Raw genomic sequence first — 15051 nt, 5'->3', positions numbered from 1 at the left:
GGCTCAATCCCAGGGTCCTGGGATCATGACCTGAGCCGAAGGCAGATGCTTAACCTACTGAGCCACCCAGGTGCCCCAGTTAGCCTGATTCTTATAGATCTTTTCAAAGAATCAGCTTTTGGTTTTGTTGAATTTTCTCTATCAATTTCTGTTGATTTCACATTTTCAATTTTCTTGATTTCTGTTCTAATTATTATTTCTTTTCTTCTGCTTACTTTGGATTTAATTTGTTCTTTTTCTAGTTTCCTAAGGTGAAAACTTAGATGATTGATTTTAGATCTTATTTTTCCTAGTGTATGTGTTCAGAACTATAACTTTCCTTCTAAGCACTGCTTTCACTTTATCCCACAAATTTTGATAAGTTGTGTCTTCATGTAGTTCAAAATTTAAAATTTCTCTTGAGATTTCTTCTGTGATCCATATGTTTATTTAGAAATGTGTTGTTTAATCTCCATGTATTTGGGGATTTTCCCGTTTTTTTTTTTTTTTTTTCAAAGAAACATGGTGGTTTGTTATGTAGAGTTTTTCCAGTCTGGATTTTGCCATTGTTTGACAGTACTATGATTTTTGACTTTTCCTCTGATCCTTGTAATTCCTCTAAATTGGAAGTTAGATGTAGAGGCTTGATCAGATTCAGGTTTGATGTTTTTGGTAGGGCCCAATACTTAAGGGGGTTAATTAAGTTTGGTTGTCTGGTTTTGTGACTTTGGTGGCCATAAATGAGCATTACGTAGATTCATGAAATCATCAGGGATTCTTGTATCTTTGACTTTTAGTATTAATTACTCTTGACGTTTCTGACTTAGAGTATTCATTTTTTTTAAAGATTTTATTTATTTATTTATTTATTTGACAGAGAGCACAAGCAGGGGGAGGAGTGGGTAGAGGGAGAAGCAGGCTCCCACTGAGCAGGGAGCCCAATGCGGGACTTGGTCCCAGGACTCTGGGATCATGATCTGAGCCAAAGGCACACACTTAACTTACTGAGCCACCCACGTGTCCCGAATATTTCATTTTTCTGTTTTTTTTCCCCCTTGTATCATTGGTTACTCTTCCACAATTTCCTTTGTATGCTGTTGTTTTTCTGTATGTATCTTAAGTGTTTTATGTTCCTTGAGGTTCCATCTTGGGTACCCATCTCACTTTGAACGTTCCTTAGGCCTTTTTTTTTTTTTTTTTTGGTTTAGCTACCACTTCTACTCTGATTCCCCAGAGTTCCCAGCACATTTCTATTCTAAACTTGAGAACCATATATCCAGGATGCATCCTGCTCATGCTGTATTTCTTTTCTGGGCTGCTCAATCATCAGATTCTTCTGGTTTTCTTCCTGCCTCAGTGGCTGCTGCTAATCTGTTTCCTTATCCAGCTTCCCTTGAAAGGAAGTACAAATTAAGCTTTAAGAGTTCTGGTTCTGGTGTCAGACCATTTGGGTTTGTACACTGTCATGACTATTAGATATGTTTCCTTGGGCCAGTTACTTAACTTTCCTATGCTTCAACTCATCTGTAAAACGTGACCACTAATAATCCCTTCCTCATTGGATTTTATGAGCATTTAGAGAGTTTAATATATCTAAAATGTTTAGAACATTCAGCAGCTGTTATTTGCTAATATGACTTATTCCTCATTCTACTGACCTTAAATCTAGATGTTTTCAGTACTTCATCCTTGCTCCTTCTCTTTCATTCCCATATCATCCATTCCCATAGCTTTAAATACTGTCTCTATGTCAGTTAATTCCAAGTGTTTATCCTTCAGTCTCGTAGGTTTAAACTCTATAGAATCTAGAATACCTCAGCTGATCTTTGGGGAATCCTGAAGGTGGAACAATTACTCAGATCTGTATAGAGTTGGAATGTGAGGGCTGGACCTTTATACCTCCCAACTCAGTATATGGGTCTGCATGGGAAATGGTGTGACCTTGGGTTATTTTAGCTGATGTCCCATGGATGAGGGCTCTTAGCTGGTGGCACTCCCAACAGCTCTAGTAGTAAGTCCTTTGTTCCTATAAAGGATCTCAGTGTCCCATTACAGCATCTACTGTACTACCATTTCCCCCATCTCCAAAATGACTTGGCCATCCACCTCCTTGTTTAATGACTTAGAAGGAGTCATTTTTCATTTTTCCTTCTTCTCTCCTTGGTTCTTTTGAAACATTTTCTACCTTCAAAATATCTGTCTCAAACATTCTTTTTCCTCTTAGCTCCTATTAATGACACCTTTCTCTTTCCTCTCCCCTGACATCACAAGTGCCCTCCTTACCTCCTCTTTTGCCTCTTGCCAAGCTCTGCCACATAGCAAACAGCCCTCTTAACAGATCTGGCCACTCCTCTGTCACCCTTGAAAGGCTTCTCCTTGTACTTAGGATAAAATGTCAATTTTTTGCCCTGGTCTGCAAGATCTGACTTTTGCTTTTGTCTCAAATCTGTCAGATGCTGGTATCCCCTTCATCAGCCGTGCTTTAGTCTCATTGGTTTCCTCTCATTTCACAGAAAAAGCCTATCTGTTTCCCATTATCAGGTTTTTAGCTCTTCCTTCCATCTAGAATGACAGTGACCTTTACCTTTCACGTCCTTTAGGTCTTAGCTTAAAACATCACCTCCTCAAACTCCACAGAGAGACAGAAAATTCTTGTCATCCTTCTTTCTTTCCTTACCCCTGTATTATGTTCTTGTTTCCTTTAAACACTTACTACATTTTTTAAAGTTTTTATTTAAATTCCAGTTATTTAACATACCATGTACTATTAGTTTCAGGTGTACAGTTTAATGATTCAGCCATACATCACCCAACACTCATCAGGACAGGTGCACTCCTTAATCCCCATCACGTATTTATAACCTGTCCCCCCCTTCTCCCAGTAACCATCATTTTGTTTTCTATAGTTAAGGGTCTGTTTCTTTTTTTTTCTTTTCTCTTTCCTTTTCTTTCTTTTGAGAGAGAGAGAGAATCCCAAGTATGCTCCCCACCCAGGGCGGAGCCTGCCTTGGGGATTGATCTTATGCCTGAGATCATGACCTGAGCTGAAATCAACAGCTGGACACTCGACTGAGCCACCTAGATGTCCCAAAAGTCTTTTTCTTGGTTTGTCTCTCTTCTTCTTTTTCCCCTTTGCTCTTTTGTTTTCCTTTTTTTAAGCAGGGGGAGCAGGAGAGGGAGGAGCAGGCTTCCTGCCGGGCAGGGAGCCTGATGTGGGACTCGATCCCAGGACCCTGGGATCATGACCTGAGCCGAAGGCAGACGCTTAACGACTGAGCCACCCAGGCGCCCTTTTGTTTTGTTTCTTAAATTCCACATATGAGTGAAATCATATGGTATTCATTTTTCTTATAACTTATTTTGCTTAGCATAATACTCTGTAGCTCCATCTATGTTGGTTACAAATAGTAAGATTTCATTCTTTTTTTTTTTTTTTTTAAAGATTTATTTATTTATTTATTTGAGAGAGAGAGAACGAGAGACAGCATGAGAGGGAAGAGGGTCAGAGGGAGAAGCAGACTCCCTGCTGAGCAGGGAGCCTGATGTGGGACTCGATCCTGGGACTCCAGGATCATGACCTGAGCCGAAGGCAGTCGCTTAACCAACTGAGCCACCCAGGCGCCTCATTCTTTTTTATGGCAGAGTAATATTCCATTTGTGTGTGTGTGTGTGTGTGTGTGTGTGTGTGTGTGTGTGTACGTGTGTACGTGTGTACACATGTATATGTATATGTATATACATACCTCCCTTCTTTATCCATTCATGAGTCAATGGACACTTGGGCTGTTTCCATAATTTATCTGTTGTAGATAATGCTGCTGTAAACATCAGGGTGCATGTATCCCTTTGAATTAGTACTTTTGTGTTCTTTGGGTAAATACCTAGTAGTACAATTGCTGGATCATAGGTAGTTCTATTTTTAACTATGTATTTTTTTTCTCACTATATATATATATTTTTAAATGTTTTATTTATTTATCCATGAGATTCAGAGAGAGAGAGAGCGAGAGGCAGAGGGAGAAGCAGGCTCCCCGCAGAGCAGGGATCCCGATGCGGGACTCAATCCCAGGACCCTGGGATCATGACCTGAGCCAAAGGCAAACGCTTAACCATGTGAGCCACCCAGGCGCCCACGATATTTTTAATATTAGTAGTTTTCTGCTTGTTCAGTGTTCTCCCTCTAGGGTGTAAACTCCGTGTTGGGAGGAGCCATGTTTGTCTCATTCACCATTCTTAGCACTTAGCATAGCTAGCACTTCACATACAGCAAACACCCACTATTTGTTGGATAAATGTATGAATGAATGTACTGAATTCTTCCTCAAAGTCTGAAGTATAGGGACTTCCTTCCTCCTGTCTTGGTAGCATAACCCAGTTCAAACTCAGAAGCTGGGAATCAGCTTATGTATATATATATATTTTTTCCTCAGTTCTCCCCCAGTCTGTTCAGCCACCATGTTCTGTCAGCCTTAGTTTAAACTTTTATTTCACATTATAAAAAGCATTAATAAAATCTTGCCCCATCTCACTCCCACCAGACACCATCTTAATTATTTTATAGTCACATAATTGGTTTTTCTTTTTTTAAAAGATTTTATTTATTAGAGAGAGAGCAAGCATGAACGGGGGAGGGGCAGAGAAAGAGGGAGAAGCAGACTCCCCGCTGAGCAGGGAGTCCATCGTGGGGCTCAACCTGAGCCGAAGGCAGATGCTTAACTGACTGAGCCACCCAGGCACCCTGGTCTTTCTAAAAATATAATTGTGACCATTTTTTTTTTCCTGCTTCAAAATTGAATTGTCCATAGCTTTGTGTACAGTCCCCATCTGCCTTTTACCTTGCTTTCCACTTTCCTTCCTTGGTTTTACACGACTGTGTCCCAGTAGTGTTGATCTACTTAGGGCCTTTCCAAATAATCTGCTGGTCTATGCCTCCTTGTCTTTGATATGTCCTTCCACCCTTCATCTTCTCCCCCCACTCCCCCAAACTGATATTTAGTCTTCAGAACTTTTCCCAAAGTTAATCTCATCTGTTCTAGTTCAATAACTGGTACAAATCAGTACTGCACGTAATACACTATTATAATCATTTATTTGCCTGATGTGCCTTCCGAGACTGGAACTCCTTGTGGCCACAGGGGTCTAATCACCTTGTGTGCCGATTACTTAACACAGGATCTCACACATAGATGTTTAGTAAATCTTTTCTAAGTAAAATCTAATATAATTCATTTATTTTATAGATGAGGAAAATGAGGCCCAGAGAGGTAAGTGAATTGTCAGAGGCTATTGATTAATTTGGTTAAAAGTAATCATTAGTAGTGTTATTTGTATATTATATATCCCGTACTTATTTACCTATTTTCTTTCGTTTTTTTTTTTTTTTTTTTGTGAACAAGGTTATTGTGGATAAAACTGGGCTCTGGAGTTGAACTGGTTTTGATTCCTGATTCTGCTACATATTTTGGCTTTGAGCAAGTTACTTAACCTCTTTAAGCTCTAGTTTCCTCACTTATGATAGTAGTAATAGTATTATAGTATTATTATGGTATTATAAAGAATAAATGAAGTAATCTGAGTAAGGGGTTTAGAACAATGCTTGGCACAGAGTAAGCAGTAAATATAGTCACTGTTATTAGCATCTGTCATTGTTCATTGGCCACAATGCCTGCTGAAAAAGGCATGAGATTTAGTTATTATTACAGCTGGTTTTGGTTCTCTTATAGGCAAGCTGACTGATAGAACAGCAAGCATTTTCCAGGGCAACCAAATGAAACTGAAGCTGGTCAATATTCAAAAAGCTAAAATCTCAGCAGCTGCATTCACAAAAGCCTTCTGCCATCACAAAGTCATTGAGCTAGATGCTACTGCTGTGCACACTGACCTCCCAATTCCAGACATCATAAGCGGACTCTGCAGCAATAGCTGGATCCAGCAAAACCTTCGGTGTCTCCTATTGGACTCGGCAAGCATCCCTCGAGATTCAAGACTGCTCTTCTTTGGTCAGCTCATTGGTCTTCGCATTTTAAGTGTTTTCAATGTTTGTTTTCATAGTGAAGACCTGGCTAATGTTTCTCAGTTACCAAAACTGGAAAGCTTGGATATCTCCAATACTCTGGTCACTAATATCTCTGCACTCCTTACCTGTAAGGATCGACTCAAATCTTTGACAATGCACTATCTGAAATGTCTGACTATGACCAAACCACAAATTCTTGCAGTTATTAGAGAACTTAAATGTCTGCTTCACCTTGATATTTCTGATCACAGGCAACTCAAATCAGATTTAGCTTTTCATTTGCTGCAGCAAAAGGATATTCTGCCTCATCTTGTGTCACTGGATATTTCGGGGGGCAGTTGCATCACCGATGGAGCTGTAGAACTGTTTATACGGCAGAGACCTGCGATGCAATTTGTGGGACTGTTGGCTACGGATGCTGGTTATTCTGACTTCTTTACTGCAAAGCAAGGCTTGAGGGTTTGTTTTTTATCTGAAATAAGTTTGTTTCCTTTGTTCAGAAGGTTACTAGGTTTTTGTTGTATATAAGAATGTACACGAGGGGGCGCCTGGGTGGCTCAGTTGGTTAAGCGACTGCCTTCGGCTCAGGTCATGATCCTGGAGTCCCGGGATTGAGTCCCCACATAGGGCTCCCTGATCAGCAGGGAGTCTGCTTCTCCCTCTGACCCTCCCCCCCCCTCATGTGCTTTCTCTCTCTCTCATTCTCTCTTTCTCAAATAAATAAATAAAATCTTTAAAAAAAAATGTACACGAGGTATTATGGTTACAGAGACAGATAAAAAAATCCTTAAGGAGCTTAATAATTACTCTCTAGCTACCAAACAAGATATGATCCTGGCCTCCAGGTCTTCTAGTCTAGTTTGGTATGGTAAGTATAGCCATTTATACATTCCCTCCTATGTACCAGATGCCACATTGTGTACATTGTTTTCCTCTTTAACCCTCCCATTTTACAGATGAGGAAATGGAAGCTCAGAGTTAAGATAATCATATAACTGTGTATTAAATGGTAGAACTAGGACTTGTATCCCAGTCTTTGTGATTCTAAAACTTGTGTTGTTTACCTAAATATAATTAGTAAGGCCAGGTGATCAATGTTTTTGGTGACAGTACGAGAGAAAACAATTTTGAAAAGAGTCTTAAGACGGGGTGCCTAGGTGGCTCAGTTGGTTAGGTGTCCAACTCTTGATTTTGGCTAATGTCATGATCTCAGGGTTGTGGGACCGAGCCCTGCATCAGGCTCCATGCCCAGCCAGGAGTCTGCTTGAGATTCTCCCTCTCCCTCTTCTTCTCCCTGTTCTTCTGCCCCTCCCCCTGCTGGCACAAATTGTGCTCGCACTTGTTCTCTCTCTCTCTCAAACAAATCCTTAAAAAAAAAAAAAAAAGAGGAAGAAAGTTTTGAACATTGCCAGAATAAGTTTATAGCCAATCATGGTGCTATTTTTTAATTTTTATTTATTTATTTATTTTTAAAGATTTTATTTATTTATTTATTAGAGCGAGAGAGCGCACACATGAGGGGGGAGGGCCAGAGGGAGAAGCAGACTCCCTGCCGAGGAGGGAGCCCAATGCGGGACTCGATCCCAGGACTCCAGGATCATGACCTGAGCCGAAGGCAGTCGCTTAACCAACTGAGCCACCCAGGCGCCCAAGTGTTTCACATTTTAAAAAATAAAAATTGGGCGCCTGGGTGGCTCAGTTGCTTAAGCGACTGCCTTCGGCTCAGGTCATGATCCTGGAATCCCGAGATTGAGTCCCGCATCGGGCTCCCTGCTCGGCAGGGAGTCTGCTTCTCCCTCTGACCCTCTTCCCTCTCGTACTCTCTCTCTCTCAAATAAATAAATAAAATCTTTAAAAAAAATAAAAATAAAATGTGAAACACTTTACAAATTTGCATATTATCTTTTTGTAGGGGCCATGCTGATCTTCTCTGTATTGTTCCCCAGTTTTAATATATGTACTGTTGAAGGAAGCACTCATGGTGCTGTTTTTAAAACAGCATATATTTAAATATTTATGTTTCAGAATATTTCTTTTTTAAAACAGTGGTTCTCTACCTTGGTTGTACATTGTACATTTGGAAGTTTTGAAATGTACTGATGCCTAGGTCTGATCTCCCAGAGATTCTGATTTAATTGGTCTGGGACTTGGCGTGGGCATCAAAATTTTGAAAGTTCCCAGGTAATTCTAATGTGCAGCCAAGGTTCAGAAACACTGCTTTAAAATGCTTTATAATTACACCATATGTAATTCCTTCTAGGATGAGAGAACAAAATGATTTGCAATCATTAGTTGTATTTATTTATTTATTTACTTACTTACTTACTATACCCAGCCTGGAGCTCGAACTCACAACCCAAAGATCAAGAGTCACGTGCTCCATTGACTGAGCCAGCCGGGTGCCCCAGTTTGTTTTCACATTTTTATTCTCCCCCCCAACCCCCCAACAAAAGGTCTCTCATGTTAATTACTGAACCAGCCTACTGGTGCAGAAGCATAGTGACAGAGAAGAATCATTTCCCCAATAAAATATATCTATTGTGATGTTTACAGAGTGATAAGATACGAGCTCATGACCTTCATGTCGCATAAATGTATGTACCATCTCATGTGCGATCTCTTTAGACCCAGCTTGGTTCTTCAATGCCTCTTCTTGGAGTTGTACTGGATTTTATTACCAGTTTTCATCCGAATCCACTGGGGAATGGGACGCATCTGCTTTTGTTTCTTGGCCAGGAATTGCTTGATCCTGAAAGTCTTGTGAGAAGACATGGCAAAGGACATTCAACCGCACACACCATGATGGCGTAGAAAAGGAGAGAGCTGTTTTCACATTTTTATTCTTTGATTTGAAAATAGCAATTGTAGGGGCACCTGGATGACTCATTCGTTAAGCATCTGCCTTCAGCTCAGGTCATGATCCCAGGGTCCTGGGATTGAGCCCCGCATCTGGCTCCCTGCGCAGTGGGAAGCCTGTTTCTCCCTCTCCCGCTCCCCCTGCTTGTGTTCCCTCTCTCGCTGTGTCTGTCTCTGTCAAATAAGTAAAATCTTCAAAAAAAAAAAGATATCTTTTTGAGATCCTGTTTTCAATTCTTTTGGAATATACCTAGAAGTGGAATTGCTGGATCATATGGTAATTCCATCTTCAATTTGTTGAGCTATCACACTGTTTCCCACAGCAGCTGTACAGTTTTATATTTCACAAGTGGTTCATAAACATTCCAATTTCTCTGCATCCTTGTCAACACTTGTTATTTTCTGTTTTTGCTTTTGAACGGTAACAATCCTAGTGGGAGTGAGGTGGTATCTCATTGAAGTTTTGATATGCATTTCCCTACTGATCAGTGATTTTTAAGCATGTTTTCATGAGCTTTTTGGCCATTTCTTTGTCTTCTTTGGAGAAGGTTAAGTCCTTTGCCCATTTTTGAGTAGGGTTGTTGTTTTTTGTTGTTGAGTATAGTTCTATATTATGAATATAGGTATCTATTCATGTATCTGTCCCTTACCAGATATATGATTTTCTGGTACTTTCTCCCTTTCTGTGGATTGCTTTTTTACTCTGTTGATTTTATAATTTGAACAAAATTTAAAAAATAAAATTTAGGTCCAGGGTGCCTGGCTGGATCAGTTGGTAGAGCATACGACTCTTGATCTTAGGGTTTTAAGTTCAAGCCCCACACTGAATATAGAGATTACTTAAAAAATTTTTTTCTTTTTAGGTCTGATATTTAGATTTTTTTCTTTTATTGCCAGTCTTTGGTATCCTATCTAGTAAATCATTGCCAAATCCATTGTCATGAAAATTTTTTTTTTTTAAGATTTTATTTGTTTGAGAGAGTGAGCAAATGAGAGAGATAGAACATGAGCAGGGGGAGAAGCAGACTCCCCACTGAGCAGGGAGCCCACTGCAGGGCTTGATCCCAGGACCCCAGGATCATGACCTGAGCCAAAGGCCGATGCTTAACCAACTGAGCCACTCAGGTGCCCCAAGGAATTGTCATGAAGCTTTTGCTGTAGGTTTCCTTGTAAGAGTTGTATAGTTTTAGGTCTTATATTTAGGTCTTTGATCCATTTGGAGTTAATTTTTTATATGGTGTATTTATTTTATCCTTTTGCATGTGCATATCCAGTTTACTCAATACAGTTTTTTTTTAATTTTATTATGTTAATCACCATACATTACATCATTAGTTTTTGATGTAGTATCCTATGATTCATTGTTTGCGTATAACACCCAGTGCTCCATTCAATACATGCCCTCTTTAATACCCATCACCAGGCTAACCCATCCCCCACCCCCACTCAGCACAATTTCTTGAAAAGACTGTCCTTTCCTCGTTGAATGGTTGTAGCACCCTTGTAAAAAATCATATGATCACATATATGACCATATGTGCAAGGGCTTTCTATTTTGGAGCTTTCTGTTCTATTCCATTGGTCTATATGTCTGTCTTTATGCCAGTACCACACCGTGTTGATTTCTGTAGCTTTGTAGTTAAGTTTTGAAATTAGGAAGGTGACTTCTCCAGTCTTGTTCTTTTTTAAGGTGGCTTTGTCTATTTGGGGTCCTTTGGAACTCCATATGAATATAGGATGGATTTTTCTGTTTTGGTAAAAAAAAAAGTCTTAGGAGTTTGGTGGAGATTGCATTGAATATGTGGACCACTTTGGGTAGTATTGTTGTCTTAAGTCTTTTGATCCATGAACATGTCTGTCCGTTTATTTATGTCTTCTTTCATTTCTTTTAGCAGTGTTTTGTAGTTTTCATTGTGTAAGTCTTTCACCTCCTGGGTTAATTCCTAAGTACTTTATTATATTATTATAAATGGAATTGTTTTCATAATTTCCTTTGCAGATTGTTCATTCTTATTGTATAGAAATGTAGCTGACTTTTTAAAAAGATTTATTTATTAAAGAGAGAGACTGTGGGGGGAGGGGCAGAGGGACTGGGGAGAGAATCCATATGCAGACTCAGCACTGATGCAGAACCCAATGTGGGACTTGATCTCATGACCCTGAGATCATGACCTGAACTGAAACCAAGAGTTGGATGCTCAACTGACTGAGCCATCCAGGTACCCCGAAATGTAGCTGATTTTTTTATGTTTGCTTTGTTTCCTGCAACTCTTAGTTCATTTATTAGCACTAATGGTGCTTTTGTGTGTGTGGGATCTTTAGGGATTTCTGCATATGAGATGATACTATCTGCAAACAGATAATTTTACTTTTTCCTTTGCAATTTGGATGTCTTTTATTTCATTTTCTTGCCTAATTGTTCTAGCTAGGACTTCCAGTACTGAACAGTGGAAGTCATGAAAGTGGGTAGCCTTGTCTTGTTCTTGATCTTAGAGTAAATGCTTCCAGTCTTCTACCATTGAGTATGATGTTCACTGCAGGTTTTTTTTTATACATGGCTTTTAAATTTTTTTTTTTAAGATTTTATTTATTTGACAGAGAGACACAAAGAGGGAACACAAGCAGGGGGAGTGAGAGAGGGAGAAGCAGGCTTCCCTCAGAGCAGGGAGACCGATGTGGGGCTCTATCCCAGGACCCTGGGACCATGACCTGAGCCGAAGGCAGATGCTTAACGACTGAGCCACCCAAGAACCCCTTTTATACATGGCTTTTATTAAGTTGAGGTAGTTTCCTTCTATTTCCAGTTGAGTGTTTTTGCCAGGAAAGGGTTATCGGATGCTTTTTCTGCATCAGTTGAAACGGTCATGTTTTTTCCCTTAGTTCTGTTAACATGTATTACACCTTTCAATTTCTATATGTTAAACCATCTTTGCATTCTAGGAATAAATCCCACTTGGCCATGGAATATAATCCATTTAATATGCTGCTGAATTTAATTTGCCTGTATTTTGTTGAGTCTTGACTCACTGTTCATAAAGTGTATTTATCTGTAGTTTTCTGGTAGTATCTTTATCTGGCTGTCGTATTAGGGTAATGCTGGCCACATTGAATTAGGAATTGTTTTCTTTTCAATTTTTGTTAAACTTTATGAAGGATTGGTATTAATTCTTCCTTAGATGTTTGGTAGAACTTAATAGCAAAGCCATCAGATCTGACTTTTCTTTGCAGGAGATCTTTGATTACTGATCGATTGTCCTTACTAAGTTACAGGTCTCTTAAAATTTTCTGTTTCTAGAAATTTGTCCATTTCACCTAGGTTATTCAATTTGTTGTAGCATAATTGTTCATAATCTCATAATTTTTTCTTTATTTCTCTAGAATTGGTAGGAATGTCCCCACATTTCAGATTTTAGTATTTTGAGTCCTTTTTTTCTTAGTCCATCTAGTAGCTAATGGTTTGTCAATTTTATTCAAAGAACCAACTTTTGCTGTTACTAATTTTCTGTGTTATTTGTGTATTCTTTATTTCATTGATCTCTGCTGTAATCATTATTATTTCCTTCATTGTGCTAGTTTTGGGTTTAATTTGTTCTTTTTCTTGTTCCTTAAGTTGTGAAAAGATAGGTTGTTGACTTGAGATTTTTCTTGTCTTCTTAATTTAAGCATTTATAGCTATAAATTTCCCCCAGCACTGCTTTCACTGGGTCCCATAAGATTTAGTATGTTGTGTTTTTTGTTTTCATTTGTCTCTAAATATTTTCTAATTCCCCTGTGATTTCTTCTTTGGTCCATTGGTTGTTTAAGAGTATGTTATCTAATTTCCATAAATTTATAAATTTTCTAGTTTTACCTCTGTTATTTCTAACTTCATCCTCTTGTCAGAAAAAACACTTTGTATGATACTTGTTTTTTTAAAATCTGTTGAGTCCTAATTTGTGGTCTGACATATGGTCTATCCTGGAAAAGTCCCATGTGCACTTGAAAGAATGTGGATGCTGGTGGTGTTGGGTAGAGTGTTTTGCACTTTTAGATCTAGTTGGTTTATTGTGTTAAGTCCTCTGTTTTCTTACTTCTGTCTGGTTGTTCTATCCATTACTGAGTGGGTTGTTGAAGTCTCCATTATTGTAGAAATGTCTATTTCTCCCTTTAATTTTGTCAGTTTTTGTGTCATGTGTTCTGTTGGTCTGTCATTAGGTACATAAATATTTATGCTTATATTTTCTTGCTGTACTGAACCTTTTATTAATATGTAATGTCTGGCTTTGTCTCTTGTAACCTCTTTTGATTTAAAGTCTACTTTGTCTGATAGTAGTATAGTCACCCCTGCTGTCTTTTGGTTAGGTTTGCATGAAATATTGTTTTCCATCCTTCCATTTTCCATCTAGCTGTGTCTTTGGATCTAAAGTGAGTCTTTTATAGACAGTGTATAGTTGGATCATGTGTTTTTTAATTCATTCTTCCAATCTTTGTCTTTTGATTATATATAGCATTTAATCCATCTACATTTAAAGTGATTAGTGCTAAGGAGGGACTTAACATCATTTTGCTCTTTGTTTTCTATATGTTCTGTAGCTTTTTTCTTCCTCATTTCCTGCATTACTGTTTTCTTTTTTGTTCAACTGATATTTTTTTTAATTTTTTGAGAATGAGTTTCCTTTTTTTTTTAAGATTTTATTTATTTGAGAGTGAGTGCAACAGACAGCACAAGCAAGGGGAGGGGCAGAGGGCAAGGGAGAAGCAGACTCCCCACTAAGCAGGGAGCTGATTTTTTTTTTTTCTTTCTTTACAGGGACAGTTGCTGTTGATTTCTTTTTCTTTTCTTTTCTTTTTTTTTAAAGATTTTATTTATTTATTTGACAGAGACCTAGAGAGAGAGCACAGATAGGCAAAGCAGCAGGCAGAGGGGAAGGAGAAGCAGGCTCTCCGCTGAGTAGGGAGCCTGACATGGGGCTCGACCCCAGGACCTTGGGATCATGACCTGAGCCGAAGGCAGACACCCAACCAACTGAGCCATCCAGGCACCACCCCTTTTTTTTTCTTTTTTAAGATTTTACTTGAGAGAGGGAGAGGGACAAGCACACTCCCCACTGCACAAAAGCCCGATGGAGGGCTCTATCCCAGGACCCTGAGATCATGACTGGAGCTGAAGTCAGGCACTTAACCTACTAAGCCACCAAGGCACCCCCTAGATAATAGTTTTAAATATTAGTTTGTTTTCCCCTCAGGAACTTCAGGTATTATGCATCATGGATCTTTGTCTTTTTTCCATATCAACATTCAATCTTAGATCTTTTGTACTTCTTTCTTTTAAAAAATTTTCTTGTTTTCAGGGCACCTGGGTGGCTCAGAGGGTTAAGCCTCTGCCTTAGGCTCAGGTCATGATCCCAGGGTCCTGGGATCAAGTCCCACATCCGGCTCCCTGCTCAGCGGAGAGCCTGCTCTCCCTCTCCCTCTGCACCTCCCCCTGCTCATGCTCTCTCTCTCTCTGTATCTCTCTGTCTCAAATGAATAAATAAATAAATAATCTTTAAAAAAAATTAAAAAAAATTTCTTGTTTTCTTGCATTTCTTCCCCTTACTAAATTTTTATTCAAATCTGTCCTTCCTTGGGTACTTTTTTTTTTTTTAAGATTTTATTTATTTATTTGAGAGAGAGAGAATGAGAGATAGCATGAGAGGGGGGAGGGTCAGAGGGAGAAGCAGACTCCCTGCTGAGCAGGGAGCCCAATGCGGGCCTCGATCCAACAGTCGCTTAACCATCTGAGCCACCCAGGCGCCCTCCTTGGGTACCTTTTAACTTAGTTTTTTTTTTTTAAGATTTTATTTATTTGACAGAGGGAACACAGGTGGGGGAGTGGGAGAGGGAGAAACAGGCCTGCCGCGGAGCAGGGAGCCTGATGCGGGGCTCGATCCCAGGACCCTGGGATCAAGACCTGCGCTGAAGGCAGACGCTTAACGACTGAGCTACCCAGGCGCCCCTTTAACTTAGTTTTTATATTTGATATAATTTTGTCTTTTTCTTCCCTTTTTAATGAATTGTTTTGTCATCTTTTTGCTGAAGGTATTTTTTCACATCCCAAAATGCTTATTGAGGATATTTAATTCAGTTTAAGTGCCGTGTGAAAATTTTCTTCTGATTTGTTGAGTTTTTTTGTTTTTGTTTTTGTTTTTAAAATAAGCTCCACACCCAGCATGGAGCCC

At 39.2% G+C, this 15051-nt stretch overlaps 1 protein-coding gene and 1 non-coding gene across 3 annotated transcripts in view; one reads left to right on the top strand and one right to left on the bottom strand.

The window, feature by feature from the left end:
* The window catches only part of ZYG11A (zyg-11 family member A, cell cycle regulator), a 77895-nt gene that overhangs the window by 32965 nt on the left and 29879 nt on the right, over window positions 1–15051 (top strand). For both annotated transcript variants that reach the window (XM_028106931.2, XM_088022990.1), the window contains exon 3: window positions 5703–6454. In XM_028106931.2, the coding sequence (XP_027962732.2) occupies window positions 5703–6454 (752 nt within the window). The remainder of the gene's footprint in view (window positions 1–5702; window positions 6455–15051) is intronic.
* On the bottom strand, window positions 7863–7971 carry LOC114212187 (U6 spliceosomal RNA). Its single transcript, XR_003609910.1, has one exon. It is a non-coding gene; the product is annotated as a U6 spliceosomal RNA (small nuclear RNA).

This window comes from Eumetopias jubatus, unplaced genomic scaffold, assembly GCF_037043125.1.
Source record: "Eumetopias jubatus isolate StellerSeaLion01/CBP00866 unplaced genomic scaffold, mEumJub1_p1.0 scaffold_4, whole genome shotgun sequence".
In the NCBI taxonomy this organism is placed as follows: Eukaryota; Metazoa; Chordata; class Mammalia; order Carnivora; family Otariidae; genus Eumetopias; species Eumetopias jubatus.
This window is presented reverse-complemented; position numbering and strand designations above follow the sequence as displayed.